This window comes from Chelonia mydas, chromosome 2 (assembly GCF_015237465.2).
Source record: "Chelonia mydas isolate rCheMyd1 chromosome 2, rCheMyd1.pri.v2, whole genome shotgun sequence".
Taxonomy (NCBI): Eukaryota; Metazoa; Chordata; order Testudines; family Cheloniidae; genus Chelonia; species Chelonia mydas.
Window position 1 is genome coordinate 78999795 of NC_057850.1, and position 27088 is coordinate 79026882.

A 27088-nucleotide genomic window follows, 5' to 3' on the forward strand; every position below is an offset into this window, starting at 1 on the left:
CAGACGGATGCTGTCATCAGAACAAAGTAACCTACTTAGGTTTCAGAGTTTTGTATGAGGTAGAAGGTCTCTGTTAGTCTGTGAAGTCTACCATTGAAGTTTATATTCATTAACATGCACCTGCTCTCTTGCAGATTCAGAATCTGAAAAATCATTAAGTGGATTTGAAACAGTAACAACGTACTCAGAGGACAGCGTGGAGTCCAACAATACAATAACCTCCAGCATGTCCGAAGAAAAGGTCTGTAGTGGAGGTGGAAAGGTCTGTGGTGGTGGTGGAGAGTCTCTGTCTAACGGCATCAAAAAACACAGGTAGGATGTTGCCTATTCTTTTTAAAGATATACTGTAAACTTTATTGCCATGTAGGCAAAAACCATGAGACTCCTGTGAAAGATAATTGTAGATATTTTTCCCTGCGGTATGATAAAAGAAAAGCAGATAGTTGCTCTGTGCTTTTAATAAGGAATCCTTTCTCCTACATTAACAGACTATCACCATTTTGAAGTAAACTATTATATACCATTCCATTTTAACTAGTAAGCAAGGGTATACATTTTTTTATATATATAGATAGCAAATGCTTTAAAATGGACATGTTTTAACTCATTTTAAAAAGTCTTGTTGAAATCGATGCTAGCTCTTATTTCATCATGTATTTTTAATGATTTGTGCATCCTGTTGCTTTTTTTAGTTTCCAGTCACTTGATCTCCCTACTTGTATTAAGACTGAATCGCAATATTGCTAACTTGACATCACAATAAACTGAAGTCTAAACACAGCGGTTTTATTTTAAAACTTATGTACATTGCGTAGGTTCATTTTATGCGGTCCAATTAATCCATTTTTGTTTGTTCATGTCTCTGCCGGTAAAGGAGGACAATAGGGCCAGAGTTAATGAGATGTAATAGATACCACTATTCTCAAGTTTCAGTGCAGAGGCAATTTAACGTGTACATTACAGTTCAGTCCCAACATTGACATGTTTTTAAAGTACCGATCTATAACTGGCCCTTTGGAAATAAGCAAGGTCACAATTACTAACAGATGGGATAATACTTCTTAAGGCAGGCATTAAAATAGCATTTTCGCTCAAGTGCATTAAGAGGTACCTTAGTTACTTGACATCTGCATTTCACAACTAAATCTCCGGGGCCATTGCAGTGCATGGTAATGTGGGAGACTTGATGTCAGGTTCCACCTCTGAACATCAGCGCCTCCCAAACCAAGCAAAGACAAGGAGTGTTGAGTACTAGGGTCAGGCAAAGATGCTGACGGACTGTGTTGTTCCTTTAAGACCCCTTAATGATACTACTTTTTGTTTATTATTGGTGATCTCTTCTCTGTGCCTTCACCTGTCACCTGAAAGTCCTGTAGTAGCAGCTGGAGGGAGGGAGGAAAATGTTCGGTGAAAGTGGATGTTTCAGAATGGAGACTTGTAATCCCCCCTTTGTTGCCTGAGAAATTGGGATGGGAGGGAGAGGACCATTAAGACCCTCTGTAAAAATGACAGCTGCATTTGTTTGCTACAGTATATAAATACAATCCACTGGAAAAGTTTAAACGAAAGCCAGTTTTCTCAAAGTATAGGAAACAATAGCTTGGCTAGTTTCCACAAGTTTTGTTATAAAATTATATTGTCAGAATTGTAAACAAGAGGTGACTAGAACCTCTAAGCTCCATTATTCATTCTTCAGTCCCCTGACACTACTCCACTTTCCACCTACAAATGTGTCTCATTAAACTTTTTGATCACTAGGCTCCCTTTCCATCCCTTAGCTGCATGTCTTGCCCTGTATCCTTTAATGTTTAGTGCTCTTCATAAAACTGGTTTAGCTGTAACCATTTTTGTAACAATTTCTAATTTGCTGTGGCACATTGCTTGAAGAAAGGCTCAGATAGTGAATATATCTTGTATATTGCATAGTAACGTCAGCTCTTTACCTGGCACCTTGGCAACGCTTTGGGATTTGGTGTCTGCAAATAGGTTCCCCCGCAGAGCACTGCAAATCTAAACTTTGCCTCGAAGAGAACTTTCCATGGTGGAAGAAGTTGTTCAGTGTTTTGATCTGTCTTTGGATTCTTGGTCAATGCTAATGCGTTTAGCTGAGTGACATAATTACACCACAACTGAACTGCAGTTCTGCTCATGTTATGTAACTGGACCAGTAGGCACACTTTTTTACAAAATGTTGTTTAGATGCAGACTACTTGGATGCTTATTTTAGAATATATCCTTTAGATGCAGTCTGTCCTCAAAGTGCAAAAACTTAGATGGTGATCATCAAACTAACACACAAAGCTTAGAATGTTTTGGGGAGATATATGTCGCACCTAATAACCTCTGTTAGCTTCACTTCTCTTTAAATATGCAAGAGGAGAACTCCTGAATTGGGCTCTAAAAAGAGTAAACAGATTCATCTTCGTAGTTTGACGTAACTGCTGGCACTGTTACTGATTTGATTTCCTTTACGTTGGACACTGTTCAGACTAGTGTATCTCAATGGCCTAGATTTTTTTTTAATACAGTATTTTAACTCTTGCTTGCTTTGTTTTGCCTTTCAACTTAAGTCTTGCTGGAGATCCTTGAACAAATGTTGCATATCCAGCTTGCTAACATTTTTACCAGCCCATTCTCCAATGTTTGCTGTCAAAAGCATTCTGGGCCCTCATCTGCCTTTATTTCAGTTTTAGAGCGATACGAATAAATATGGTGAGCCAAGGAAATGGAAAAACAAAGCTAGTTGGTATGAGGAATATTCCTTGCTATGATCACTTTTGTTAATATGAATAACCTGATTGTATCAAGGAGTAATTGTTGGGAAACACTTGAGTGTTGTGCTCCAGCTGTTGAAATTCTCATTGTCATTGACTCCTACTAGAAAGGTGATAGCATGTAACTTGAAAATATCAAAGATAACATCAGAATGCATCCGATGAAGTGAGCTGTAGCTCACGAAAGCTTATGCTCAAATAAATTTGTTAGTCTCTAAGGTGCCACAAGTACTCCTTTTCTTTTTGCGAATACAGACTAACACGGCTGCTACTCTGAAACCAAAGATAACGTTGAATGTGCTGCTAATTTGCTATATGATGCTGCTCAGTGACATTGCATCCATCTGATCTGCATATGGGTGATATAACTAATTCTGATATAGAGCACAGGACACTGCTCAATAATTAGAATTGGGAATTTAATGAGGTGTGGTGCCAGTTTGATCTATGAGGTGGACTTCTTCAAGCTAAAACGTGTTCAAAGCCTTTTTCACTTATGTCAACCCAGAAGATTGAAAAACAGCAAAAAGAATGGTACCGAAATATGACTAGTCTGGAAATGTTCATAGTCTAATCTGTCACTTAAATTTAAAGGGACAGTTTGAAATCAAGCCAATTTAAAAAAGGGGGGGGGGGGGTTTGAAAAGTAGCTTGTTACAGCTGCCACTGAGCTTCCCTGACTTGTTGTTGTTTTTTTGTTGTTTTTTCCTCATGATTAAAAATGTTTTCTTTTTTCTTCATGGGTCTTTCTCACACACACACATGAGAAAGTTTGTATATGGGGAGATGAACTCTAACAATGTCAAATGCATAAAGTAAACAAGATTAAAAAAATAAATTTACTGTAACTACAATATTAATCTTTTGTTTTACCTACTAGTAATGCTTTTCAGACAGAAGTGATTTTTTTTTGAGGAGCAACCCTTTAAAATCATGCCACTATCGTTGCTAGTTATTCTTTACAGTAGAACAAATATTTTCATTATGCAAAGCTAAAGTTAGCTTTCTGAAACTTTCTTAATCTGGTTGCCTTCTATAAATGACTTCTGAAAGGAAATCTGCTTAGAGATACTGAAGGTAAACTTCTAGTTTACAACCCTTCTCTTATTCACTGGGACACTGTCAATATGGTTAGGCCTAATATTTGACTATCTTTAATTTTCTATATCTCTAGGTCTCTAATTTTTAACCCCTGAAAGAACATTTTGATCCATTCAAAATTGGTATTGCAGCAACAAAATAAATATGAGCACATTATGGAGAAAACAACAGACATCACTTTCAAATTTAGCTGATGTAATTATAAGCAATGAAGGAAATAGGCTTAATCCATGAAAGATTACTTTCACACACAGGAATGATAATTTTTTTCTAGCTTGGTGATTTATATACGAGGGTGTGTTTGAGAGGAACATTTGGGTACTTTTATTGAAAAACAATCCCTTGCTGATTATATGTTGCTAGCAGCCAGCCTCTCTTAAACCCATCCTCCTATATAAAACGGCAAGCTAGAAAAATATATTCATAGCTTTCTGTGCAGAAGTGCTCATTGCTAAATAGTACGTACACTTCACAAATTGCCTCAGTTCCAGTCTATTCTTTAATTAAATACTACAAATCAAATTTAACTACGTGGTGGACACTGTCCTCTTCTGGATACGCACATAAAAGCATCAACAAAGGAAATGTTTACACTTAGTCTTCAGGACGACCAGTTCACTTCATTTCAGATTACTGAAGTTTAGAATAGCAGATCTATTAAAATATAAGGATCTGTGATTCCTTTCATGTTTGATCCAAAAGGAGCTTTCCATTAGTTACCAATTTCCTCTTTCACTAAACTCCCACACTTCAAAAGGTGAATATATGTTGTTGGATAGTTGTGGAAAATTAGTACAGAACTTAAGTTGTTTTCCACAGATTCCTATATACTGTAGGAGGCAATATATTTGTAAAAGACTGGGCATTTCTTTGCTTTAAGCCAGACTTTGTTCAATATCTTTTCATGCATGTATAGCTACTGGTTTTGAGAACAGTATTTCACATTTTGAAATTTAAAGTATCAGCCCTTGTATGGCTTTTCTGTTATGGAAGTGTCAGTGAAAGATGCATGCAAAAGAGAGAGGTAAGTGACCCAACGAATGAAGTTTCATAGAAATTAATGCTTTTGCTATTGCAAAGGAAGATGATTCACTTAAACCTCTACCAAAGAACAAAAAAATTGCTGCACTAAAGATTTCTGAAAACACTTAATTCATTAATTTGGGGGAAAGGAGCATGGCACGTGCTTGACTATTTGGCCAAAGTTAACATAAATTTGCAACTTAAGAGAGACTGTAGAGTGAAATGTTGTGTTGGTGTTAGCACTATGTGGTTTGAGAGTGCCTTGGATAAGATTTCTGATTTATCTTCCTGGTATGGGTAATTGTTTCATGGTACCAGGCTTCTGATTGGGATTATCTGGACTAAAGTCCCTTTTACATAGGACATAAAACTGTGCTTAACTTTCATGTTTAGCTGGCCATTGTTGATGTGGTCTTAGCAGCTTAAAGAACTAGGCTTTCGCCCCTGTGAAGCTCTAGGTTAAGCCCACGTGACCCACCAAGCACCAAACCATGCTAAAGCCATTTGGTCTAAAACTACATATAAACCTTGCTTAATCATGTATGTTAGCCCTGTCTGTCTAAGGAAAGTTGTACATTCATCTGTTCCATTACTTTTCTGTTCTATCCGTGACTGTTTTCCAGTCCAGATAATAAATGTCATTTATTGGCTAAATATAACTTTTTAATTAGTCTTTTTGCTAATAACACTACAAAACTGAAACCTGTTCACATATAACTGGATTATCTTCAGCTTCTTTCATGAATATACATTTTCAAAGTAGAGGCAGATTTTACCAGCATGGTGACAGCACCATGTTTAAGCACTCTTCTGAAAACTGATGTACAAAATTCTTTCCACTCCTTTAACACCAGCATTTGATAGATTTGTTTGAACTATTGCTTTCTTTAGAGAGAAACAATTTTCTTTGACTAAAACTAAGGTTTAGGGTATTTGTCATGTTGCGTGTGTCCTCTAGGGACACTGATTGAAAGTCACCTAACTTTTGGGAGCTTTCATTAAAAAATTGTTATCGTAACATAAAGAACTTGTGTAGGCCTGTTTTATCAATAAGTCAGTTCTGAACGCCTAAAAACTAGAACAGTATTAATACATTCTGCAGCCTTGTTCACAACTGAGATTATTTTGATAAAAGATTAATAAAATAAATGTGGTTTGCTTTTTTCCCCCCCTCTAGAACAAGCTTGCCATCTCCAATGTTTTCCAGGAATGATTTTAGTATTTGGAGTATCTTAAGAAAATGTATTGGAATGGTAGGTAAAATATATAAGTTGTGATACAGAAATTAGTGATAAGTTGTGGTGGCTATCTCTAAAGAGGACCAAAATGTGAAATGAGAAGCTCACAACCAGAAAGACCAAGGGTGACTCCAAGAGCCAATTTATTCAATAGAGCAAAGGCATTTTCTCTTATTAGTCCTCTGAGGACCCTGTACCATCCAGAGCTCTCCCCAGTCTCCTTTTATACTTGTAGTAGAAAACCTTCCAGTTTCACCACAGTACTTCAGATGGGTTAGTGACTAGGTCTGTTTAATCAAATCTGGGAAGCTCTGTGACGGGTCAGCCAGGATCATTCTCGTAGATAAAGGTATAACACAATCCCGTGGTTGGAAATTGAAGCTTGATAAATGTAGACTAGAACTAAGGCTTGTCTTCACTACTGGGGAGATCGACGCTGCTGCAATCAATGCAGTGGGTGTCAATTTAGTGGGTGTAATGAAAACCCACTAAACTGATGGGAGAGTGCTCTCCAGTCAACTCCAGCTCCCAGAGAAGAGTAAGGTAAGTCGACGGGAGAGTGTCTCCCATTAACACAGCACAGTGAAGACATTGGGGTAAGTCGACCTAAGCTACGTTGACTCCAGCTATGTTATTCGCTTACCTGGAGTAGCGTAACTGAGGTCGACTTACCCCCATAGTGAAGACAAGCCCCAAGTCACAAATATTTAATATACATTCAGAAAAGTTCTTTGGCCTCTGTTATACAAGAAGTCAGACTAGAGGATCAGTGGTCCCTTCTGGCCTTATCTATAAATTTTAAGCCCACTCCTAGTTAATGGTTAATTGGGAAGGCTTCTTTTCTTTCCATTATGAAACCCCACCATGTAGGCAGGTTCATCTTGGCCACAGTGATTAGGTTTCACTCTCTAAAGTGCAATGTGCCAAACTGAAAGTTACACAGTTGCCTTACTAAGAGAATCTGCATAGCCACAAGGTGAAAGCACTTTCTGAGAGTAAGTTTTTCCTGTTTATCGGAATTACAATAACTTCAAAAACTTGTTCCCCTTCCACTGCAATCAGAAAACAGACACAATATGTAAGAAACCTACTGAAAGTCCATACAGGAGATAAGATTGCTCAGGAATGTTGTTTTGAACTCCAGAGCACATGGACTTTCACTGAAGCGTTTCAACTTAGGAAGCACAATGATTCTGATCAGATAAGAGTGCAACCTTAAAGCTACACAAACGGCTGTTGGCAGCAGGTCTAGCTTGCTCTGCAACGTAGCTCCTCTGTGCTGTTCACAGAAAGACACCTGAAAAGGCTTCTGTGTAATCTGGAAGAAGGAACCAGTTAAAATGAAGCCAGCGCTTTTTTAGGCTTAAACTCTGCTCTGGCAAATGGCTGACAAAGATCTTTGAGACATCTGTTTGTGCTGGTCATGGATAGGCAGATTTCTCCCTATTCTGTGTTTCCCAAAGGGTAGGAACACCATATTGGAAATAAGTGGTGAATGAGGTTCAGAGGAAATTGAAGAGCAGGAAAAACTGCATTTGGGGAATAAATGACCATGTACTAAAATGTTACAACACTAAAGGTTTATATTTAAATCTGTCAAAGTATAGGTCTTCTGACTTTTTTTACTCTATTCTTTCTATTTTTATTAGACTTAAATACTCTTTGCCAATTTCTTATTTCCATACTTAATGAGGCCCACTCTTACTTGTGAAACTTTGTTTACTACTAAGTCTTATCTAGAATACCACCTTGGAGAGAGAGGGGTTTTAACTTGGATGTTAAGTTTACTTTTGTAGCAATTGAGCAAAATATTGTTGTATGTTTATAAATTAATGATTTAATTTAAATTTTTTAAAAGGTTGACTAGTTTAGAAATAAATCATTAGAACTTGGAAGATATTCCTGATTCATTTGGGCCCAAATTTAAACTAAATTTTTAGGTTATATTCATTTTCATGCTAGCTGCCTCAAAACATGGTTTTTTCTCTTTTTTGGGGGAGTTGAAGGTTAGTCATTTCTTAGGCCTTGTCTACACTGCCACTTTACAGCTTGCTCAGGGGTGTGAAAAAACACCCCCCTGAGCGCTACAAGTTTCAGCTCTGTAAAGTGGCAGGAGTGGGTTAGTGAGATTCTGTGGCCTGCATTGTGCAGGAGGTCAGACTAGATGATCATAATGGTCCCTTCTGACCTTAATATCTATGAGTCTGACTTAAAAACAAAAACCTTCAGATGTTAATTTGCATGGGTTAATTAATATAAAACCTGTTGGCAGCTAACATGAAGACTATCTAGCACAACCATTAAACAGATCCATTAGTAAAAGTAAACTCCTTTCTTCTTGCTGAAACTTGACAGCATCCTCTCAGAATTGTATGAAGAATGAGTCTTAGATTGTTGTTCTACAGTGCTATTGCATTAAAGCAAAGTTAAATAAATCCCTTAACTTTTTAACCCTCTAGTGGAGTTTTGTAGTTTGATGGAGTATCTAATCATACCAGTCTGCCCAACAGATGTAACAAATGATGTAAAATAAATATTGTCTGAACTGGAGATTAAATATTCCAGATTCATTAGGTTGGTCAGTTTTTAAGGCAAGAATGTATAGTTTTCTTTCAAGGCTTTACATAACTTATTCATATTACACACCATACCTTATTAGCCTTTTTAACCTGGAGATATTTGATAGATCAAGTATGGTTTATTTCAGAAGCTTACTCCTATTGCTTCTCACGCCCGCCATCCCCCTCCCCCCAAAGTTGCCTGTTTCACTAATCAGATGGCCTGTGCCTTTTCTAAAAATAGTGTTTCTGAATCTTGGTGGTCTCTTTTGAAAGACTTTGAAGTCCTGAAAATCCCCTCTCTTCTATGCCCACCATCTTCCTGATCCTCCTCCCCATTAGGGACTTAGATACACTTCTCTCTTTAGCCATCTTCACCAATGCAAGGGAGAGGCTTAGCTTGAGAGATGTGGGTCTCTTTCTTTCTTTCAGAAGTTGTTGGCCAGGTCAAGGGATGTTGCACTGCCACTCGGCTAGCGTGACTTATCTCTCTAATAAGCCAATTAAATTCTTGTTACTTAGTTCATTGTGTTTATTCTCTTCAGTTTTAACACAAATTTCTATCCTGTGTCAGGAGCTGTCCAAGATCACTATGCCAGTTATTTTCAATGAGCCGCTGAGCTTCCTACAGCGACTTACAGAATATATGGAACATACATACCTCATCCACCAGGCCAGTTCACTTTCTGGCACAGTTGAGAGGATGCAGGTACTTTACTTGTAGTAGTGTCTTAAAATGCTTGTGGTGGTCTGTTTGAACAGGTTGGACTGTGGTACAAATTCTTTCAGCTAAGAATATAAGAACGGCCATACGGGGTCAGATCAATGATCCATCTAGCCCGTGTCCTGTCTCTAACAGTGGCCAGTGCCACATGCTTCAGAGGCAGTGAACAGAATGGCAATTCTGAGTGATCCATCTCCTGTCATCCAGTCCCAGCTTCTGCAGTCAGAAGTTTAAGCATGGGGTTTCATCCCTGACCATCTTGGCTGTTTCTCTTTTTGAACCCTGTTGTACTTTTTGCCTTCACAACATCCACCAGCAATGGGTTCTAAAGGCTGACTGTGCATTGTGTGAAGAAGTTACATAATTTTGTTTTAAATCTGCTGCCTGTTAAACCTTCTGTTGGAGAGGAGAGATGCTGTAATCTGGTGCACATGGAACTGCTTTACTAGTTCTGTTAGCTAGGGCTGTTCAGTTAACTCAATGTGTGTTCAATTTTTAAAGGCTTTAATATTTCTGAGCTTTTTGCAAAACTATTATGGTCTGTTGTACTCTTTCCAAAACTTGCCAGGCCCATCTGGGAGGCAATTTTTATGCCAAAGACAGAATAAATTTAACAGAGAAAGATGAAGTGCAATAGAAGAATTTTATGTTTAAAGTAGAAGTGTCAAAGGGAACTCCAAAAGGTGAATGATATATGTTAATATTCTGTTGAACAGTGTGTAGCTGCATTTGCTGTGTCTGCTGTTGCCTCACAGTGGGAACGTACAGGAAAACCGTTCAACCCACTTCTTGGAGAGACGTACGAATTAGTCAGGTAACAAAGAAACTGCATTTAAGACCAAAGTGTGTGTTATGGAATTTGTGGGTTTATGTAAACACGTTGTATGGCTTGAGAATTGCTTTGTGTTTGAAATGGGCTGCATTTTAGGAGCAACTGTTACAAGTGTTCACAGTGCAGGTTGTCAGCATTTCTGTTACTTACTCTTTATGGGAGTCTCACAACTTTTCAACCCAGAGCAATTTTTACAGGCAAGTTAAAGTGTCTTTTTTACTTGAAAGCAGCCTTAATATAATCTAAGTGATCAGAAAAATATCAGTTTTTTAATGTATAAACTTAGGTTTCAGATCTATACTAAAAAAAAGACTTACCATGTAAACACACATTGCCTGAAAAGCAATTTGTCTGTTGTGCAAATGTCCTTTAAACTGTTACACAAACTTAGGTAATATATACAAACAGATGTTTTTCATTAAGAACTAAAAAATAAACTAAGACCCTTCTGTTTTGGGTCACTCTTGCCGACCCGTTACGTTGGGGTCTCATCAGTCAGATACATAATGCGGATGCTGCAATGTGTCGTCCAAAATTTTGTCATTTAAAAATAGTTAAGCCTGTTAGTATTTCTGTGGAACTTGTCTGGTGGGCGAGAGCGAGAGAGACACCGTGGGATTGCTACAATGGAGCAAGTGGTACAGTCGCACCAGAGCCCTGGAAGTTATGGGGACCCAACCACTAGCAGATGCTGCTGCTGGTGGCAGTACTGATGCAGGTGGCACTGCCCAATGTGCTGTTCTCTTGCCCACCCTGCACTGCAGAGGGCCTGGCTGCTGATACCCCTGTCCCAAGCTTGTGCAGGAGCCTGAGTCATGTGGGGTGCAGGCACTGTGCTGCAAGGGTGCACAGCTACCCGCACTCAGGCACTTATGCAGGGCCAGGACGTAGGGTGCAGATGAGGAGGAGCCCAAGGGAGTGGGTGAGGGAGAGGCTGGTGATGGGAACAGGCAGCCAGGAGGAGTGGGGTGGGGTTCAGGGATGAAGATGAGGGAGCTGGCAGAGTGGCAGTAGGGACTAGCAGGGGTGTGGGAGCAGAACACCTTGTGGTAGGGAAGAGGAAACAGGTGGCAGCAGCAGGGCACAGGGATGTGGTGGGGTGAACCTAGGCACTGCAGCACAAAGTGGGGGCTATGGATGTGGGGGGAAGTGGAGACAAAGCTGCCAGCACAGGAAGAATTGGGGGTGAGGGTCTGAGCTGCAGTGTTAGGGATGTGGGATCCCTTTTCCTGTGACTTGCATCCCAGCAGACCCTCCTTGTGTGTGTTGAATCCCTACCCCAAGGGGAAGCACCAGGTACCAGCACCTAGTACAGTGCAAGGAACAGAAAGTATATCAAAAGGCTCCTTGACCTGCTGCTCTAATGGTCATGGGAGGATAATATGCTGGAGATGCTAATCTATTTTTCCATTTAAAAGTACCTCTTGATTCTTCAGAAGCTTTCTCCCTCTAATTCAGATCCTTAAAATTTCCAGACCATGTATTCAGGGTGGGAACAAACATTCCCTGTTGCAAACATTCTTCCTTGACTTTTGGACTTTTTAGTATTAGGGGTCATAGTAGAAACATCTCTTCTATTCCTGTAACTTTTTGATCTAGTTTGCATAACTAGTTTAGGAGTTCCATTTGAAGTTCCTTTCTCCCTCTCTTCCTGAAACTTCATTTTAAACTAGGCAGGAGCTGTGGGATGGAAGGACAGGACTGGGGCTATGGGAAAGTTAGAAAGGCGTTGGAGAGCTGAATTGGGGTGTTGTGGGAGCTGGACGGAGTGGATTTCAGAATCAGGAAGAGATCCCCTAACTTATCTTGCACCAGGGCCCTCTGGGGTCTTGCAGCATCACAGAGAGATCTGTGTTGCAGTGAGTGTTTCTAAACTAATCAGTGGCTTAAATATCTAGATCCATACATAATTGCTATAACTTTAATTTTGTTTCAGAATGGGTAAAGGAAATTATTTCACTATAGTACCAGTTGTATCAGTGAAACTCACAAAATTTGCATTTCAGAGAACTGCGGAGAACAGTGATCCTGAAAACTTTATTTTTATTTTATTTTTAGAGATGATCTTGGGTTTAGACTCCTTTCAGAACAAGTTAGTCATCACCCACCAATCAGTGCTTTCTACGCTGAAGGCTTAAATAACGATTTTGTGTTCCATGGCTCAATCTATCCTAAACTCAAGTTCTGGGGCAAGAGTGTGGAAGCAGAACCTAAAGGGACTATAACTCTGGAACTTCTTGAGTAAGTTGGCCAGATTACTATATTAGACTTTAGTTTTGAGGCTGTGCAGAATAAAGGCTTATATACTAGTCTCCAGTGCTGTAAGATGACTTTTAATATATCCACTATTTCATATAGATAAAGCAGACAGTCTTTTTTATGCAGTTTGCAGATTTCCTGCTTTTATGGCTCCTTACAATAATTTATAACACACCGTACTGCTTGTTAACCTTTATTGCCCACCTCATTTTTAAAGGTCTCCTACAGCATGTCTGACCACTTATGCTTAACAGTGTGTCCTGCTTTGTATTTACCTTGGACACTCCAGTTGCCTTCTCCAGACCTGAGGAAATGCTCTGTGAAGTTGAAAAGCTTGTCCCTTCCATTGGAAATTGGTCCAATAAGATATTACCTTACTTATCTTGTCTCTCTTGTATCCTGGGACCAAAATGGCTTGAACACCATTCCAAACAATTGTGCAGTTCACTGGCACCCCTGAATTGTATAGGCTTCAGGTAATTAAGGCCTTAATCCTGCAAACACTTATGCGTGCTTAACTTGACTACTGTAAGGAGTCCTATTGATTTGCCAGTAGCAGATGCACTGAAGCTGCCATGCTAAGCAGTTAACAAAATCAAGCAGTGTCTCCTGTTTTTGCCACACCATGCATGGCTGGTGCATCTTGTTTCCTTGATTTGCTGCCAGTAACTAATAGAGTTCCAGAGCCAGATACTTGCTGTAGAGTCACTCAGGTATATTGTTGAAAGGTGTGATTATGCCAGCAGTTGTTTTTCCATTTGTTTTTTCAGACACGATGAAGCCTACACCTGGACAAATCCTACTTGCTGTGTGCATAATATTATTGTGGGTAAACTTTGGATTGAGCAGTATGGAAATGTCGAAATAACTAATCACAAGTAAGCTGGAACATGACTTGTTAGTTTACTACGTTTTTAAACAAATTATTGCAAAGTAATTTGAGCTAAATGTTTCTTCCTTAGAACTGGTGAGAAGTGTGTATTAAACTTCAAACCATGTGGGCTTTTTGGGAAGGAGTTACACAAAGTTGAAGGCTACATTCAAGACAAAAGGTAAAAATCCTGTCTTCGTTACACCTACTGTTTAATAAAATGCTACTTAAATTTCTAACATAGATATATGTGGGAACTGTTGGAATTAAATACTGTTACAATATACTTTGCCAATGGCGGGGGTGTGTTCATCTTGTTAGTAACTATAATGTACAGTAAGATGGGGATTCAGTCTTAAATCTGTTCTTAGAATCCTTTCTCATAATATTAAAATCTGAAAACACTAAAACTAACTTCATAACTTGTTTAAGCTCTTCCTAAAATTAGTCCTTTTTTTACAGCAAAAAGAAAGTTTGTGCGCTCTATGGGAAATGGACTGAGTGCTTGTACAGTGTTGACCCAGCTACATTCGAAGCTTACAAAAAAAATGACAAGAAAAATACAGAAGAGAAGAAAAACAGTAAACAGGTATTAGACATGTAAAGAGGTGGTGTCTGAAAGGCACAATAGAACACTTAGCAGTCTAAGGTGCCTTTAGGCTTGTTGCTGTTTTATACTTTTTCGTTTGACTTTTTCTTAGTAAGATTCAAAGAGGGTTTGGACACATATTATATGGATTAATTATAATAATTCTGGCTATTATCCAAACAGTTTTGGAAGGGTTAAAATCCTTGTGCTTCAGGGTTTAAGACAATACCCAATTATTAAGGATTAACATGAAACTTTCATGAGAGCAGATTTCCCCCATCTGCCTATTGTTGGGTTCTTTCACCCTCCTCTGGAGTAACCAGGTGGGAGAGGGGACTAGAGGGACCATAGGTCTGATCTAGTATGGAAACTCCAACCTGATGCTTTTCAGGCCTGTAAGCAGGATAGATGAGGGTCTATTCAGAAGGATTTCATAACTTGGAGGAATGTCATATTCTGAAGGTTTTGCAAGGATTTTTACAGTCTGCACTGTCCAGGAAATCTTACTCTTCGTGTTTCTGTAAACCATTATGTTACTCCTTAACAGTTCTTTCAATAGAAACATGCTCTTTTAAACCAATGACCGTGAAGGTTCTTGTAGTAATTATACATACTTGCCACCATTCATCTTAAATGACGAGAAAACATTTTTACTAAAAATCTGAGAACCCCTCCATGCCACCGGAGATCACGGTGCTTGGTTTAGTCCTTTGCCCTGTTAGATTCTCACTACTCTAAAGGCAAGTGTGCCTGTGTAGATTTACATTATTGCTGTACAGGAGAGCTCTAAAGCTCAGGGGATTACCACCCTCTCTTTGAGGCTGCATCTCTGAGCCTCTGGGAGGAGGAGGAGAAAAGAAAAATATACCCTGCACACTTGTTATCATCCATCTACTTGTTTGTTTTCCCTTGCAGTATTGAAGATTACTATGAATGAAGTACTTTTGTGTACGAAGCTCAAGCTTCAGGTTACTTTTGGCTTCTCATGGGCTTTTAGTTAGTAAAATATACTTGCCTACTTTGCCTTTTCACCATTTAATTAAGAGAATTTTATACACCATTTCACTGAATCTGCTAGTCAGAATTTTATTCCATTCTCTATAGCTAACTTTTGAGTGTCTTTTTCCCTCCACTTCTCTGACTGGAAGAGACTCTTTGACATCCAGATCAGGTATCCAGTCTGTCTGATCTTGGGAGTTGGCACAATAACTTAAAATGCAAAATCTTCTGAAGAATGTTAATTAAAACTACAACTGCTTTGAAAATTGGCAAATGAAACTAGACAAAGAATCTAGTGAAAACATGTTTTTCTGACAGTGTCTTAGCTATCAGGACTCTAAGAGAAGCATTGTCTTTCTTTTTATTTTTTGAAAAAAAGCATGCACAAATAGCATCCTGGAAGGTGCCACTTGGGTGCCCCTGAGATGCCTAGGTGCCTAACTCTCTAGGTGCCTAAATTCCCTAGGTGCTGAAGTTTCCAGTAATAGAGTCCCCTAGACACCTATGTTTCTGCCAGTGCCATTCAAAAAGTCAACTAAGTCCTGATGCTGCCAAGCAGTTCAGTGCCCTAGCTCATGTCTAAGACTTGGCATGGTTTTTGAACTGGGCTTTCCCCCATTCTCTCGCCTGCATAGCCCAATCCAGTAGGTGTGCTTGGAGCACTCCTAAACCACACAAAACATAGTGAGGAATGAGCAGATAAATATAACAAGGTTCACCATCTGATCGTTATAGTCTTTCACACACCAGGTGAGTGCCTAAATCACCAAGTTATGGGATATTCTGATGTGGGATTCTGTCTCTCCTGTTGAAGCTGTTCCGTTTTGTATAAATTGAATATTCTTTGGGCCAGAGAGTGTGACCATATAGGGCGCACTCCTAGGAGAAAGGAGATCTTGGTTGCAGTCCTTCCCCAAATCAGTCAGAGCAGGGATTTGAAAACAGGTCTCCCACGTCCCAGGTGAGTTCCCTAACCGTTGGGCTACTAGCTAAAATAGGGTCTCTTTCTCATGTGCTGGTTTTTTGCAACAGGACTAACTTTGCTTAGGCTCCTAACTGTACGAGTGGGTTTGGTACTAGTCAATCTATTCATTAATGACTTGGATAATGCAATGGAGAGAGTGCTTATAAAACTTGCAGATGAAGCTACGCTGGGATGGGTTGCTAACACATTGGAGGACAGGATTAAAATTCAAAATAACCTTGACAAACTGGAGAACTGGTCTGAGACCAACAGGATGAAATTCAATAAGACAAGTGCAAAGTACTTCATTTAGGAAGGAAAAGTCAAATGCACAAATACAAAACGGGGAATAACTGGCTAGGTGGTGGTACTGCTGAAAAGGATTGGTGGGTGTTACAGTGGATCACAAATTGAATGAGTCACCAATGTAATGCAGTTGTGAAAAAAGCTAATATAATTCTAGGGTGTATGAACGGGAGTGTTGTGTGCAAGATACGGGCTGTAACTCTTCCGCTCTACTCGGCAGTGGTTAGGCCTCAGCTGGAGCGCTTTCTAACTATAAGGGTAGTTAAACTCTGGAATAGGCTTCCAAGGGGGGTTGTGGAACCTCCATCACTGGAGGTTAAGAACAGGCTGGACAAACACCTGTCAGGGATGGTCTAGGTTTACTTGGTCCTGCCTCAGGGCAGGGGTCTGGACTTTAAGATTTCTCAAGATCCTTTCTGGGTCTACATTTCTTTGATGGCTGTGAATCCTGTCTAGAGACAGGTGCCTCCCTTGGGCCAAAAGCTGGGTGTCTGGCTACCTTTCAGTTTAGGCCCCTCCCCTCCCTTCCCCTCAGCATTTCTTACTGGCTAGCTTAGACAGCTTGCTGATTTCTGTGAATCCCATGCTTAGGCATCTCGTTCTCCCCATACATTGTATAGGGAGCCTGGGTACATGGCTGAGGGTTCCTTCAAGTGGCAAGGTGCCTAAAAAGTAGGTGCTGTGCCTAGGTCTGACTGCGGATCTAGCCCCTTGGTTCTTAAGGACCACAAAGGATTTCAGTTCCTTTTAGTTTCAAAAACTCCATGGCAACCCACTTTTCACCTTCTAGTGGTGATGACACAGTGCCGGTGCTTCAAGGAGTTGATGTTGCTTCAAGCACACTCTGAGCTTCCAAGTGACTTAAGGGTTACACTCAGATGTGTCTCACCACTTCATGCTCAAGTGATTTGCTTCAGTACCATGAAAATATATAGCCCATGGGAAGCCTCACCTAGCAAGTGTTTCCAAAATCTCATGGCTTCCTACTACTTCTGCTCTTAGTACTGCCATCGTGTAGATTCACTTTCCTTTTCTTTAGGGGACCTACTTGGATGTGCTGCTGGGGGCCAATGTCTCATCAGCAGATTATCCTGGACCTTCCCATAAAGCCTTTGATTGTATAGGGATAAAATCTTTTTGTGAAAAAACTTGCTATCCTTTTAATCAAAAAGATGTTGAGACATTAGACTGGTCTCTCTCTATATGCAGAGATGTTTATCCTATTAACACACAGACAGATTGAATGAAATGAATACTGCTCCTTCATTATATTAAGGCTGTAACACCATTAAACCAGGGTGACCAGCTGTGACCCCTGAAACTCAAGAGATCTTCCATGCTGCAGACTGCACCTCTGCATTAAAGATGGGGGCAGCTGCAGTCAGCTTTCTTGTGTGTGCTGGTTGCAGTCCTCAGGTAAGATAGGTGAAGTCTGGACACTACTGAATTTAGGAATCCTAGAAGCCTAAAGAGTGAAGCTGGAGTGGTATTTTAACAGTCTGGAAAGTGTTTTTAATGTCATTAATATACAGAATAGTGACGGGTATGTTATTCCAGTGGTTTTCAAGCTATCCAGACTACTGTACCCCTTTCAGGAGTCTGATTTGTCTTATGTACCCAGAGTTTCACTTCAGTTAACTACACCTCTACCCCAATATAACGCGGTCCTCGGGAACCAAAAAATCTTACCATCTTATAGGTGAGACTGCGTTATATCAGGGTAGGGAGAGGAACCGCTCCCTGCCCCAGCTCATCTCCACTTCCTCACCCTCCCCTGAGCATGCCGCTGCAGCTCTACTTCTCCCTCCCTCCCTTCCAGGCTTGCCGCACCAATCAGCTGTTTGGCGTGGGAAGCCTAGAAGGGAGGGGGTGGGAGAAGCAGAGCGTCGGCAGCGTGCTCAGGGGAGGAGGCAGAGTGGAGGTGAGCTGGGGCAGGGAGCAGTTCCTCTGTGCCCCCCCTCGCTTGCTGCAGCCCCCAACTCACCTCCGCTCCGCCTCCTCCCATGAGCACACTGCAGCTCTGCTTCTCCCTCCCTTCCAGGCTTGCCGTGCCAATCAGCTGAGCAAGAGCTTGAGCTGATTGACGCGGCAAGCCTGGGTGGGAGGAGAAGCGGAGCTGCGGTGCACTCGTGGGAGGAGGCGAAGGCGAGCTGGGGCGGAGCGGGGCCGCAACAAGTAAGGGGGGGGCGCAGAGGAACCACTTGCAGTAATATGAATTCGGATATAACGCAGTAAAGCAGCCCTGCTCCTCGGAGCGCTGCTGTACTGCATTATATCCGAATTTGCATTATGTCGGACCGCATTATATTGGGGTAAGGTGTACTTGCTTACAAAATCAGACATAAAAATACAAAAGTGTCACAGCACATTATTACAGACAAATTGCTGACTTTTTCTCATTTTACCATATAATTATAAAATAAATTGATTGGAATATAAATACTGTGATACTTGAGCCTGTTTTTCATTTGTGAGCCTTCTCTGAAGCCAGAGCCCTGAGTGGTGTGCCTAAAGCTTAACCCCTGCCACCTAGGGCTGAAGCATGTAATTTAGCCCCTGTGGCATGGGGCTCTGGGCTACTGCCCTGCACTTGCAACCCTCCTAAACCCATCTTGCAACCGCCAGATGAGTTGAGTACCTCTGGAAAGACTTCTGCATGCCCTCAGGGGTATGTGTACCTCTGGTTAAGAAACACTGCACTGTTCAGTTCTATGCATCAATTGAGGTGATGTCCAGGGAACTGCTGAGAACAGTTGAAATGTGCTTCTAGTTTGTAGTCACTCTTCATTGTAACTTCGGTAATGTGTATGTACATATTGAAACACAATCTGAAACACACAACCAACTATTTACAAGCTTCCATGGAACAGTAAAATTTATAAAAGGTCTGGTGCCTTGTTTATGGATTAGTTTGTTATTCGTGCAGGGCTTCTTTCTTTCGATCTGGTAGCATTTTACCTCAATTTCTTTGTCATTCTGTTCTGCAAGGGATATTAACAACTCTTTGGAAATCAGTGTGCTAGCACAGCCCAGGAATATCCAACTGAGAGCTGCATTGGCAGCAGCCAAGGGAGTAAATCTACTGTGCATGACATTCTGGTTACTTTGCAGCCATCTTAAAAATTTTGGTCTGGTGTTTTCAATAATCTCATTACTAAACCAAGTTTTAATAGTTTGGCTTGGTGGCATGGATGGACCCAAGTCATGTCAGAAGGGTTCAAAACCATACACTAGCTTAAGTTTCTCTGAGTGCTGAAATGCAGATACAGCAAATGGCCTTGTCCACACTGCCTAGCCTAACCCTCATAGAACCAAGTTCATTCACAACAGGGCTTAGTCTGTGCTTATGCATAACTGGAAACTGTGTTCATTGTGTTCATCTATCTGCTTAGATTTGTACTAAACAATCTCCAAAGATCTCTAAAGCTTTTCCCATGCAGGGGTGGAATCATATTTTATCTAGAACTAACCTATAAACTAACATGCTGGGACAAAAACTGTCATCCAGTAGCTCAGCATAACACGTTATGGTTTAGCCTAGTATAGGGACTGACCAAGCTGTTTGCCCTGTTGTGACTGAGCTGTTACCAAACCCTGCCAACAGCTTGGGACTTCAGGTTTATAGTATAATTTAAGGACACTGGTTAATGCGTGTTTCAGTTCTGTCTATGCTGCTGGACCAAAGCACCTTTTTAACCAGTTGGAGAACAGTCCACCCCTGTCATTACCCTCTACTACTCTAGCTAATTTGGATGGAAACTTAAGCAGTATTCCCAGAAATGTGTTAACTATGGTACAGCCTGTCATCCTAGCCAGTGTGCATCAACCTTGACAGTTCACAGTCAGCCTTCTAGATTAGGTAGTCTATTCTCAGAAGAGCATTTGTTTAATGTGTTTCATGTTTTCACTGTTGACATCATGATGTCAACGGAACCGAAGACCCCACTTGCTGAACAGCAATAATACAGCAGTTACACATACGCAGACTGTAGGATGCATGTTTCCTTAAAGTAGGAGAAAAAAGAAAAGGTGGTCTGCACTTTCAGCATAAATAAAACCAAAATTGATTTATATTGTAAATGGGGGGGGGGGGGGGAATCCCTAACATGAGTGTTCTCTGTGGTGCTGAGAAACAAATAGTAACTTCAAAATGGATTTGAAAGCATCTATTTCTCAGTAGCTGCACGCTGAAGGAATAAATAAATGTAAAAAAAAAAAAAAAAAAAACTATTTGCAGAACTGTCTAAATAGAATGGCTTTTGTTTTTAATTTCTTTGAGGAGCTGATGGCTCTTCTAATCTTGACATGCATCTAGAAAAGCCAGTGGGTGTTAAAATGATGATGTAAGCTTAGGAGGCAAAATAAGTATTGGGGCAGTGAATGTGTGTTCTGTGATGGCATGTTTCATGCCTTTTTATGTCTTTAGTCTCATTTCACTGTGTAGGACTGTTCTATGGTTTGTGTTTAAGGTTATTTAAACAAACAGCCTGTGACTCAGCTAAATTTTCTTGTATCTGTGCTGCTTATAGGTGGGCAATTCTGAAGAACCAGATGAGATGCCTTTGCCAGATTCTGAAAGTGTGCATGTTGTTCCTGGAAGTATTTTACTCTGGAGGATAGCTCCAAGACCTCCAAATTCAGTTCAGGTTAGCCAGGGCTCTGGTTAAATGTTTAGTGCTTTGACAATTTGTTGTTAAACTGTAAAATGTACAGTAAACATCTTAGTCACTGAATTCCCTTGCTCATGATGCAGTGATTAAAATAACTTCTTTCCAGTAAAATCAATTTTTGCTGCAATGATCTTGAACTTTCCCAACACAAACTGTAATGAGCTATGTTATGTGGAAGTGAATATGTAGGCCTCCTCTTGTAGATGGACAGACCAGCGTGCACGCATGGCTTCTTTCTAGCTTAGCTTAACTTCTCCACAGAATCATTGATTATGATGAATTAGGCAATTGCTCTACTTAGCGGTGGCCTGGAGAATTCACTATCCCACTCTGTTGCCACTTAAGTACTGCCATCCATTTGGGAGGCAGGTTTAGTGCAGGACAGCCAGTGCATGAGACATTTCATCAGAGGTGTCCATAGAGGAGCAGAGTCTGCAAAAGCTATGTAAGACAAACCATGGAGTACAAGAACCCATAAGTCAGAGGAAGGCTACATAACATGGGTGGGTGAGCTGGACAGACAGCTGAGCAGGACAGATGAGTAGATGTATAGCTAGAGAGATTTGGAAGCAGAAAAAGAAAATAGGGCAGGGTGGTCATGTAGGTGCATATAGGGAGAAGGGTAGGTTGCTTTAGTAGAGTCAGTAAGGAAAGCCCCTGGAGGATGAATAAGGACAAAGAGGTTGTTTCTCCCTTCCTCTATTTGGCTAGTCAGATCTCATTCTAATTAGACATGAGCATAAAGGTTCACCCAGTTATATCTGGCACATTTTCACCCTGCTAGCATCTTCACATTACTACTGTATAATACCTCAGCAATCAGAAAGTGGCTACGGTTGTATGTTACTACGTATCGGTGCTCTTTTGATTTTTGAAAAGTTCTTTTTATATGTGAAGACTCTTAGCAGCCAAAACTTTCAGAACACAATCCTTTAATTTTTGTTTCTCTCTTTCAGATGTATAATTTCACTAGCTTTGCTATGGCTTTGAATGAATTGGATAAAGAAATGGAGAGTGTTGTTCCTAAAACTGACTGCCGGTTACGGCCAGATATCCGAGCGATGGAAAATGGTGAAATAGGTAACTTTAAAAAATAAAAATACACAATAACTTGTCAAAGTTGAAAGTCTCGTGGGAACTCCAACTGAAAGGTTACAGATACTGCCTTAAACAATAAAAAGCCATCTTTACCGATAAGCTGCTTTTTTTTTTTCTTTCTTTTGTGGTGGTGGTGGTGGTGGTGGAACATGCCTTTGAAATATATCCTTGTAGAGGTGAGGTGAAAATATGCTTAAATGTATAAGCTTTATGCCAGGCATGTTACCCATTCTTTCATTATAAGCATTAATTTTTTTTATTAAATTTATCAGAGTGAAGAGACTGAGGCCAGATAGAAGGCACAGAGTGCTGCCTTGTCAAGCTTTTTAATTGGACCTTTTATGAAGGGCAATAGCAAAGTTGTGAAGTTTGCCATGATGTTTAGAACTTGCCGCTGTAAAAAGTCTTCCTTTATTCCACTATAAAATAGTCTCTTTACATCAACTAATCCAAAATACCAATTTCAGTAATGTGATTGAAACTGCTGAAGTTAAGCTCTCCCCTCAAAAGAAGTGCATGCTCACTTTAAAATTATTCACAGCAAAAGGGTGAGGAAAAAATAGACTTCATTAGGAAGAAATAAACAATTCCTCTGAAAGTCTAAGTGAAACTAGAACAAATTGCATGTGTCTCTTAATCTAGAAGTGTCTAAGATGCCTATCACCATGGTGTCAGTGCAGTGTTTACTGTTGATTGTATAGTGAGGAGCATGGTTTGGTGCTCGATACTCTGATTTGTAACATTTATATGTATGAAAGCAGCGTGGCCTGGAGGATGGAACTCGGGGACTAAAGACTTGGGTTCTATTCCCAGCTGTGTCACTGGCCTGGAGGGTGACCATGGGAAAGTTACTTGACCTCTGTGCCTCTATCTGTGCACCTGTAAAATGAGGATAACACTTTTTCACCTGCTTTAAGCACTTCGAGATCTGTGGATTATATAGTAGCTGGGCATTGTGATGCTGTGGTACTGAGGAGTTCTCAAAGATCAGTAATGAGATCTTCTGAGGCTTTTAAAAATACACGGTAGACAAGTTGCTTCCTTTGACCTGTCTGATCAGTCTCTACCTTTCCCTGTAAATTGGATTATTCTGTGGCTAGTGGAAGTGACTCATACTATATTGCATCCATATTTACCCAAAGTATTTAGTATTGCATTCTTAATTTACAGAATGTACTAACATTCAGTGATCTATCAATATCTGCAAGCTGTGTAGTGGTGGTAGTATCTGTTTCTGCTCAGCAGTCATACTGCCACATGCTGGGTGCTGCGATAAGCCAGTGGAGCTGGAGAAATTAGAGAGGCTGTAAATCAGGAGAATCACTTTGGTAACTCTTTTAAACTCTGATCATTTGAAGATCCAAATATGAAGCAACTTGACAGAGATCACACAAACTTGTGACACAGGTGGGGATTGAATCCAGATCTTAATTCAGTCCAGTAATGTAACCATTTTCTCTTCTGAAGGGAATCATAAAGCCCCTCTTCTCAAGAACTGGAACAAATTATCAGGTTCCTTAGGTCATGGCTCAACCCACAGTTTGGGTGTACACCAAGACCCATCTTTGATTAATCAATCTGACTGGCAGAGCTTGTCCTCTAGTTGACCTTACTTCTAAAACAGAAATGCTTCTCCTAATATTGCCTCTGTGCTTTGCGGGGTCTGCTCTTAAAGGAGGCTTTTAAAACTGGCATGATCTGACTAAATTAGTGTTGGAAACAAGTTGAGTCTTTATAACAGGGGCTTCAATAAAAGTGATCAGGAAACTAAGATTTTTTTTCAACTTCTGTTCCTTTTCAGATCTAGCGAGTGAAGAGAAAAAAAGGCTAGAAGAGAAACAAAGGGCTGTCCGCAAAAACCGGTCCAAGTCAGAGGAAGACTGGAAAACAAGGTCAGTGCATTTGATAAAGTTCTTGGCTGTTCAGATTAGGTGTCTGTCCACACACAGGTTATTCTCAATCACCGGAAGAGTTGATGACCTCTTCAGCTCTGCTGCTACTATCCTATTTGAGATCTTGGTCAGAGTATTTGTCATGCCTGATTTAGTGAGGAATGTACTGGGCTCACTATAACATCAGCCCTGTTTCATTTTCCCACTAACCCCCCACCAGTCTCTAAACAGCCTGTCATGCCTGCTGAGCATCACTTGTTCCATCAAGAACACAGCTATTGCCACTGACGCCCGCTCCCTGTGACAGGTGCAGTCTGTGATGCTGTACAACTGACCAATACACGTGTGCTGTGCCCTACAATAGAAGAGATTCTGGTTTGATTTGATCTCCCTACGCAATCAGTAGATGAAAATAGTAGAGGAGACCATGTGCTTGGCCCCAGAGAGAAGGGAGCTCCTCTCTTTGTAATGATTCCTCCAGTTAACTATTGAGTTATGTATCTTCACATCCCTGACTCCCTAAAAACTAACCAAAGGATTATTCCTTTTCCAAGGACTATAGTGGTAAGCAATCAAGCATATTTATTTAAAACACTACTCACATTATCCAGCCTATGACCGGTTTTGCTTCCTCCAAGTTAGCACAATATGCTGCCTGGTCCATGTACCTGACTATTGCAGCTGTTTTTGATCTAGCTAACATCACAGCTGGAAGGGCTGGGGAAAAATTCTGAATGAGAGCTGAGATTTCATAACTCTTTTCCCTCCCACCACCTCAAGAAACACTTTGCAACCTATCTTGGCCATGATTCCTAGGTGTTGAACTGTTTGTGTGACCTTAAAGTTTTCTTGTTAACAGTCTCTCCCGACCTCGTGTGTCCTCTCGGAAAGCCAATCATTTTGAATGGCATAAGCCTGTGTGAATAGTAGATGCGTGACCATAAAACTTTACCACAATTTGTGAGCCAATTATGCAGATTATATAAACAAAACTTTGAAACTTGAAGTTCCGTCTGTCAAGATCTGTCATTCTGCTAGATTTTTTCCAACTTTGCTTAAAAGCCACTTCAGTAACACATCTAACTCTATGTACATGTGCTCTTGAATTCCTCACTGAATAAAGAACAGCTTTAGAAAGTGTTCTGTTGGTTCTCGTTGCTCTCCCAGTGTCTTTTAGGTTCTATTATACAGACAGATTGTAATTGAAATCTTAAGCCTTCTGTTTCTAAACTTAAATTTTAGTAGTTTAACTGAGAGTTCTGTGACCTACATAATACATAGGTCCCTCATAAGGATACGTGGGCTCCCAGCATTTGACATTAAAACGCTTTAGTCCAATAACTTACCACCAACCTGCTGTAGGTAGGGGATATGGGAAAGCAGAAGGGTATTGGAGCATTTATTTATCCATTTGACTTTCCCTGATCTTTTTGGGGTTGCACATTAACCATAATGTGGTAGAGAACATGGAGTCTAAGTGCCACCCACTGACTCACCCTTCTCTCCAGCGTTTCACGCAGGCTTCGTGTTACCCTATTGCCAACTAAACCTAGTTGCAAGTCATTAGAATCTTTATAAATTAGTAAAATAGAGCTCCAGTTCTGCAGACCCCCCAAATTCCTTCCCCTCAAGACTGTGAATGTATCCTACTCTTCATCTGAATATTTAGAGCCTTAAAAACAAGCTACATGGCACTGTACGGAACACCGTTTTAGCGGAGGAGTCAGAGCTGCCACCTGGAATAAGATGAGTCTACTAATGGCTAAACAAGATAAGAATTTAAACCCACACAGGATGTCTTCAAAGCAAAAAATAAAAGCAAATTTTTATCTCTGGACTCGGTCAACACATGCTACAAAGTCGTAGTGTTGTGCACTGTCTCCTTTTGTTTCTCCTAAATTCATCTTTTTTTTTTTTTTTTAATGCACGTTGTAGGAAGGATGTAAGTGCTATTCAATGTTCTTCATGCTTGAGTCTAGGAAGCCATTGAAAAGCTTTGGCAATACCATTCTTCAGCTTGTTTGATAGTGGAAGTTACTCTCCTGAAGCACTAAGTGCTATGATAACTCAGGGCCACTTTACAAATAATTTGAAGGGGCACCTCCTGTGCTGTGCCAGCACTTCGTTACCAATCAGATGACTGTATAGTCTGTTTTATCGGGCTTTGAGCAGCTCTCATCCTTCTGGATTAGAAGATTAAAGTGCCTATCACCCCTTGAATTTGAAAACTGATGCCAGCTTCAAAAGCACTGCAGCATGAAGTATAATGAGGCTCCTCAGTATCAGCAATTTTCCCCTACTTCCAGACTTGAAGACCTGGGATAGTAAACCTGCTGGTTATTTGTTGCAGAGAACTAAGTGCCTGTTAAAATAAACCTAAAATACTCTGGCAGTGGGCTGGAATTTCCTCTGTGCTAGGATTCCTGTACACTAACAACCTTCTTGTCCTCCCTGTTCGTTCTTCTCTCCTCCACGACCCCTCTGGTGTCCAACAGCATGCCACCGTTGGTGTAATGACTGGAATTTGAAGCTCCATGTGGCCCTCAATGGTCCACAGCCACTATTCTAGCCTTTCTTCTGATGTCAAGGAAGGGTATATCTAAGGCAGGGGTCGGCAACCTATGGCACGTGTGCCAAAGACGGCACGCCAGCAGACTTTTTTTTAATGGCACGCTGCTGCCTGTCGGGTCCCAGCTGCCGGCCCCGCTCAGCACCCGCTTCCGAACCCAGGCCAGGACCCCGGCAGGCAGCAGCGTGCCATTAAAAATCCTGCCCTACACCCCAACCCCCAGCCTGCTCCTTCACCCCCAGTCCTGTGCTCAGTGCACTCCCACCCTCAGCTCAGTGCAGAAAGAGAGGAAGAGAATGGGCTAGAACCAAGGAGAAGGTAGGTATCTACTCTGTGTGGGCAGGGCCGGGATCCCAGACCGGCAGCAGGCTGAGCGGGGCCGGCAGCCGGGACCCTGGCTGGCAGGAGTCGGTGGACGGAACCCCGACTGGCAGTGGGCTAAGCCGCTCAGCCCACTGCTGGTCTGGGGTCCCGGCCGCCAGCCCCCGCTCAGCCTGCTGCCGGTCTGGGGTTCTGACTGCCAGCCGGAGTCCCGGCCGCCGGCCCCGCTCAGCCTGCTTCCGGCCTAGGTGAACGGAACCCCAGGCTGGCAGCGGGCTGAGCGGGACGGCAGCGTAAGAT

At 41.1% G+C, this 27088-nt stretch overlaps 1 protein-coding gene across 10 annotated transcripts in view; it reads left to right on the forward strand.

Moving 5' to 3' along the window:
• The window catches only part of OSBPL1A (oxysterol binding protein like 1A), a 135659-nt gene that overhangs the window by 103336 nt on the left and 5235 nt on the right, over nt 1–27088 (forward strand). For 5 of the 10 annotated variants that reach the window (XM_037892735.2, XM_043539721.1, XM_043539719.1 and 2 more), the window contains 11 exons: nt 135–312; nt 6076–6151; nt 9269–9403; nt 10135–10232; nt 12309–12491; nt 13280–13387; nt 13472–13561; nt 13843–13969; nt 20768–20884; nt 21865–21988; nt 23808–23898. In XM_037892735.2, coding sequence (XP_037748663.1) covers nt 135–312; nt 6076–6151; nt 9269–9403; nt 10135–10232; nt 12309–12491; nt 13280–13387; nt 13472–13561; nt 13843–13969; nt 20768–20884; nt 21865–21988; nt 23808–23898 — 1327 coding nt within the window. Of the gene's footprint in view, nt 1–134; nt 313–6075; nt 6152–9268; nt 9404–10134; nt 10233–12308; nt 12492–13255; nt 13388–13471; nt 13562–13842; nt 13970–20767; nt 20885–21864; nt 21989–23807; nt 23899–27088 lie in introns of all 10 variants that reach the window. The other 5 variants (XM_037892733.2, XM_043539720.1, XM_037892734.2 and 2 more) reach the window with 3 other exon arrangements.